The sequence below is a fragment of the Lissotriton helveticus genome, chromosome 5_1 (assembly GCF_964261635.1).
Source record: "Lissotriton helveticus chromosome 5_1, aLisHel1.1, whole genome shotgun sequence".
Classification (NCBI taxonomy): domain Eukaryota; kingdom Metazoa; phylum Chordata; class Amphibia; order Caudata; family Salamandridae; genus Lissotriton; species Lissotriton helveticus.
Genome location: NC_136065.1, coordinates 15,840,141 through 15,846,140, shown reverse-complemented (window position 1 = coordinate 15,846,140; position 6,000 = coordinate 15,840,141). Strand labels below are relative to the sequence as shown.

Genomic DNA, 6,000 nt, shown 5'->3' with positions numbered 1-6,000 from the left:
CAGGGGCTTCTAAGCACTGTTCGAGCACAGGAAGCGAGGGCTTCTAAGCACTTTTAGAGCACAGGACGCGAGGGCTTCGAAGCACTGTTAGAACTCAGTCAGGACAGGCAGCGAGGGCTTCGAAGCACTGTTAGAGCTCAGTCAGGACAGGCAGCGAGGGCTTCGAAGCACTGTTAGAGCTCAGTCAGGACAGGCAGCGAGGGCTTCTAGGCAATAATAAATCCAAGCCCGTCTACAAAAGTAATGGGGAAAACGGGGCGGCCAAGGGAAGCACCCAGAGAGGCCTCATAATTACTAAAGTACGGCAAAGTCTCTGCCGTACTTTAGTAATTATGAAGTCGGGAAAGAAGAGAGATGAAAGCAGCGTTCGCTGGAGCCATTGCTGACAGTAAGGGCTTCTAAGCGCTTCTAGAGTCAGCTCACAAGCAGAGAGCAAAATAAGGGGAGCAGAGACAAACAACTACAGAGGGTCCATTGTGGAGGGAAGGAAGAAAGGAACGGGTGAAACCCGAGGAAAGAGAGAGAAATGAGCCACTGTAGAGAGCCTCCCCCGAGGCCTGCAGCCTGGGCGGCACAGAGGGCTTCTAGGCGCTGTTAAAGAGGACCAGAGCTCGACGGAAGGAATGAAAATGAAACTTCGTGTTTTCTCATTTCACACCTCACTCTCTGTGCGGGAAGCTCTCGCCCCTCCCGCGCCTGGTAAGGGATGAGGCTCGCGCGTGTCTCATCAATGCAACCCCCGCCCCCCCATCCCCCCATCCCCCCGCCTCCCTCCCTCTCCCTCCATCCTCCGAGACCCAGGGCGGCGCCGAGCTCAGGGCTTCAGGTCGGAGCTCGTCCTCACCTCCAGGCTGTGATTGTTGCCCCCCTCATCATGACCTGGGGAGCCCCCCTCCTCCTGCTCCTGGGGGGGCTCTGGCTGCAGCCGGCCCGGGCAGGTGAGTGACCTGGGGGGCCTGGGGGGCCTGGGGGCGGGGGGGGGGGCATCGAGGGCGGGGGGTGGGGGCACATCGAGGGTGGGGGAGTCGATCAGTGTAACACACCGATGTGTGTCGGTATCTTCGTAACAACACATGGGAGAGGGCTTTGTGGGATCAGTGTAATGTAACCATACACGCCAACCCTCCCGATTCAGGCGGGAGACTCCCGACTTCAAGGCTGCTCTCCCGCCTCCCGGTTCCTGCATGCAGAAACCCAATTTGGATTCCCGAATCATGATCTGCTCGAGCAAACGCTAAAGTGAGATGTTTGTGCTGTTAGGCACCTTCCCACCCCCCCTCCAAGCATGACCTCTAACATCAAAGGTTAATTCTTTGTCCTTAATTCTTGGAGGGGGAGATTAGAGGGTGTGACAGGTCTCGACATTTTATTTTTGACAGCCGCACACAAAAACAAAGTTTAACACTGAGTTTTTGTTTGTGTTATGTTTTTGCCAAAAATAAATTACTGACTGTCCCCATCAATGCCAATAGACCAGATTCAGGCAGAATGCCTCTGCTTCAATATAGGTCAATGGGTAAACTACATTCTCCTATTTATTTTTAATCTCTCACCTGTCAGCCCTAAAATGTTGGCATATGTGGTATAACACCAGAAAGAGGGCTTTGTGTGGATCAGAGTAACAGGGTGAGGAATGTGTGTGAGGATATTTGAAACAACACTTGGGGTGAGGGCTGTATGTGGGGATGAGTGTAACAAGGGGTGTGGGCTGTGTGTGGAGATCAGTGTAACACAGGGTGTGGGCTGTGTGTGGAGATCAGTGTAACACGGGGTGAGAGCTGTGTGTGGAGATCAGTGTAACACAGGGTGTGGGCTGTGTGTGGAGATCAGTGTAACACGGGGTGAGAGCTGTGTGTGGGGATCAGTGTAACAAGGGATGTGGGCTGTGTGTGGAGATCAGTGTAACACGGGGTGAGAGCTGTGTGTGGGGATCAGTGTAACATGGGGTGAGGGCTGTGTGTGGGGATGAGTGTAACAAGGGGTGTGGGCTGTGTGTGGAGATCAGTGTAACACGGGGTGAGGGCTGTGTGTGGGATCAGTGTAACATGGGGTGAGGGCTGTGTGTGGGGACCCGTGTAACACGGGGTGAGGGCTGTGTGTGAGGAGCAGTGTAACAAGGGGTGTGGGCTGTGTGTGGAGATCAGTGTAACATGGGGTGAGGGCTGTGTGTGGGGACCTGTGTAACACGGGGTGAGGGCTGTGTGTGGGGATCAGTGTAACACGGGGTGAGGGCTGTGTGTGGGGATGAGTGTAACACGGGGTGAGGGCTGTGTGTGGGATCAGTGTAACACGGGGTGAGGGCTGTGTGTGGGGATGAGTGTAACAAGGGGTGTGGACTGTGTGTTGGGACCCGTGTAACACGGGGTGAGGGCTGTGTGTGGGGATCAGTGTAACACGGGGTGAGGGCTGTGTGTGGGATGAGTGTAACACGGGGTGAGGGCTGTGTGTGGGGATGAGTGTAACAAGGGGTGTGGGCTGTGTGTTGGGACCCGTGTAACACGGGGTGAGGGCTGTGTGTGGGGATCAGTGTAACACAGGGTGAGGGCTGTGTGTGGGGATCAGTGTAACACGGGGTGAGGGCTGTGTGTGGGGATCAGTGTAACATGGGGTGAGGGCTGTGTGTGGGGATCCGTGTAACACGGGGTGAGGTCTGTGTGTGGGGATCAGTGTAACAAGGGGTGTGGGCTGTGTGTGGGGATCCGTGTAACACGGGGTGAGGTCTGTGTGTGGGGATCAGTGTAACACAGGGTGTGGGCTGTGTGTGGGGATCCGTGTAACTCGGGGTGAGGGTTGTGTGTGGGGATCAGTGTAACACGGGGTGAGGGCTGTGTCCGGGGATCAGTGTAACACGGGGCGAGGGCTGTGTGTGGGGATCAGTGTAACACAGAGGGCTGTGTGTGGGGATCAGTGTAACACGGGTTGAGGTCTGTGTGTGGAGATCAGTGTAACACGGGTTGAGGTCTGTGTGTGGAGATCAGTGTAACACTGGGTGAGAGCTGTGTGTGGGGATCTGTGTAACACAGGGTGAGGGCTGTGTGTGGGGATAAGTGTAACACGGGGTGAGGGCTGTGTGTGGGGATCTGTGTAACACAGGGTGAGGGCTGTGTGTGGGGATAAGTGTAACACAGGGTGAGGGCTGTGTGTGGGGATCAGTGTAACACAGGATGAGGTCTGTGTATGGGGATCAGTGTAACACGGGGTGAGGGCTGTGTGTGGGGATCCGTGTAACACGGGGTGAGGGCTGTGTGTGGGGATCATTGTAACATGGGGTGAGTGCTGTGTGTGGGGATATTTGTAAGGGTTCAGTGACTTAATATCGGGGGACATAATATAGAATGCCCAAAATATCGACTCCAAAATATCGAAGGACAAAATATAGAATCCCTATCTACAAACAGGTAAGTACTAAAATATCGAATCCAAAATATAGATTGTTAAAAATATAGTTAACTAAAATATCAAAATTTTAAAATATATTAAAAATGATATGAAATTAATTAAATATTAAAAACAATTGAATAAAACATACTTAAAATAATGTAAAAAATCTCAAAACATAAAAATAATAAATTTAATGTAAAAAAAAAGTAGAGAATTTGTTGGATAGCGAGAGGGTAAAAATTGCTATTCCCACTCAAGTGAGTGCAATAGTAGGGAAAGCGTTGGATAGCATAGGGATAAAATTACTATTCCCACTCCAAAGAGTGCAACAGTAGGGAAAGCGTTGGATAGTGGAGGGGTAAAAATTACTACAAATGGGGGTGGGGTCGCACACTACTCACACACCGGCGGTGTCGCCCCTAAGGACTCTGGTCAATGTAGTAAAGTGTTCGCGATGCATCATCTTTCGATCTTCTGCTATCTTCGCTGTCTTCGCCATCCCTGGACACGTGTTTCGGGGTATTACCCCTCATCAGCAGGGATAGGCCGTGTACTGGGGTTGCCGATGGCTGCCAATATCTGCCAGGTATAGTACCACTCAGGCGCGTAGGTGCGGGATCCCGGGCTCGTCAGCCCGCTGCTCAAGGGAGCTTTAAAGTTACAAATGGGGGTGGGGTCGCACACTACTCACACACCGGCAGTGTCGCCCCTAAGGACTCTGGTCAATGTAATAAAGTGTTCGCACTTTCGATCTTCTGCTATCTTCGCTGTCTTCGCCATCCCTGGACACGTGTTTCGGGGTATTACCCCTCATCAGCAGGGATAGGCCGTGTACTTGGGTTGCCGATGGCTGCCAATATCTGCCAGGTATAGTACCACTCAGGCGCGTAGGTGCGGGATCCCGGGCTCGTCAGCCCGCTGCTCAAGGGAGCTTTAAAGTTACAAATGGGGGTGGGGTCGCACACTACTCACACACCGGCGGTGTCGCCCCTAAGGACTCTGGTCAATGTAGTAAAGTGTTCGCGATGCATCATCTTTCGATCTTCTGCTATCTTCGCTGTCTTCGCCATCCCTGGACACGTGTTTCGGGGTATTACCCCTCATCAGCAGGGATAGGCTGTGTACTGGGGTTGCCGATGGCTGCCAATATCTGCCAGGTATAGTACCACTCAGGCGCGTAGGTGCGGGATCCCGGGCTCGTCAGCCCGCTGCTCAAGGGAGCTTTAAAGTTACAAATGGGGGTGGGGTCGCACACTACTCACACACCGGCGGTGTCGCCCCTAAGGACTCTGGTCAATGTAGTAAAGTGTTCGCGATGCATCATCTTTTGATCTTCTGCTATCTTCGCTGTCTTCGCCATCCCTGGACACGTGTTTCGGGGTATTACCCCTCATCAGCAGGGATAGGCCGTGTACTGGGGTTGCAGATGGCTGCCAATATCTGCCAGGCATAGTACCACTCAGGCGCGTAGGTGCGGGATCCCGGGCTCGTCAGCCCGCTGCTCAAGGGAGCTTTAAAGTTACAAATGGGGGTGGGGTCGCACACTACTCACACACCGGCGGTGTCGCGCCTAAGGACTCTGGTAAATGTAGTAAAGTGTTCACGATGCATCATCTTTCGAACTTCTGCTATCTTCGCTGTCTTCGCCATCCCTGGACACGTGTTTCGGGGTATTACCCCTCATCAGCAGGGATAGGCCGTGTACTGGGGTTGCCGATGGCTGCCAATATCTGCCAGGTATAGTACCACTCAGGCGCGTAGGTGCGGGATCCCGGGCTCGTCAGCCCGCTGCTCAAGGGAGCTTTAAAGTTACAAATGGGGGTGGGGTCGCACACTACTCACACACCGGCGGTGTCGCCCCTAAGGACTCTGGTCAATGTAGTAAAGTGTTCGCGATGCATCATCTTTCAATCTTCTGCTATCTTCGCCATCCCTGGACACGTGTTTCGGGGTATTACCCCTCATCAGCAGGGATAGGCCGTGTACTGGCGTTGCCGATGGCTGCCAATATCTGCCAGGTATAGTACCACTCAGGCGCGTAGGTGCGGGATCCCGGGCTCGTCAGCCCCCTGCTCAAGGGAGCTTTAAAGTTACAAATGGGGGTGGGGTCGCACACTACTCACACACCGGCGGTGTCGCCCCTAAGGACTCTGGTCAATGTAGTAAAGTGTTCGCGATGCATCATCTTTCGATCTTCTGCTATCTTCGCTGTCTTCGCCATCCCTGGACACGTGTTTCGGGGTATTACCCCTCATCAGCAGGGATAGGCCGTGTACTGGGGTTGCCGATGGCTGCCAATATCTGCCAGGTATAGTACCACTCAGGCGCGTAGGTGCGGGATCTCGGGCTCGTCATCCCGCTGCTCAAGGGAGCTTTAAAGTTACAAATGGGGGTGGGGTCGCACACTACTCCCACACCGGCGGTGTCGCCCCTAAGGACTCTGGTCAATGTAGTAAAGTGTTCGCGATGCATAATCTTTCGATCTTCTGCTATCTTCGCTGTCTTCGCCATCCCTGGACACGTGTTTCGGGGTATTACCCCTCATCAGCAGGGATAGGCTGTGTACTGGGGTTGCCGATGGCTGCCAATATCTGCCAGGTATAGTACCACTCAGGCGCG

At 53.5% G+C, this 6,000-nt stretch overlaps 1 protein-coding gene across 1 annotated transcript in view; it reads left to right on the top strand.

The window, feature by feature from the left end:
- The first annotated feature begins 793 nt into the window (after nt 1-793).
- The window catches only part of LOC144754061 (major histocompatibility complex class I-related protein 1-like), a 165,553-nt gene continuing 160,346 nt past the window's right edge, over nt 794-6,000 (top strand). The window contains exon 1 of the mRNA XM_078641580.1: nt 794-938. Coding sequence (XP_078497706.1) covers nt 875-938 — 64 coding nt within the window. The 5' untranslated portion in view covers nt 794-874. The remainder of the gene's footprint in view (nt 939-6,000) is intronic.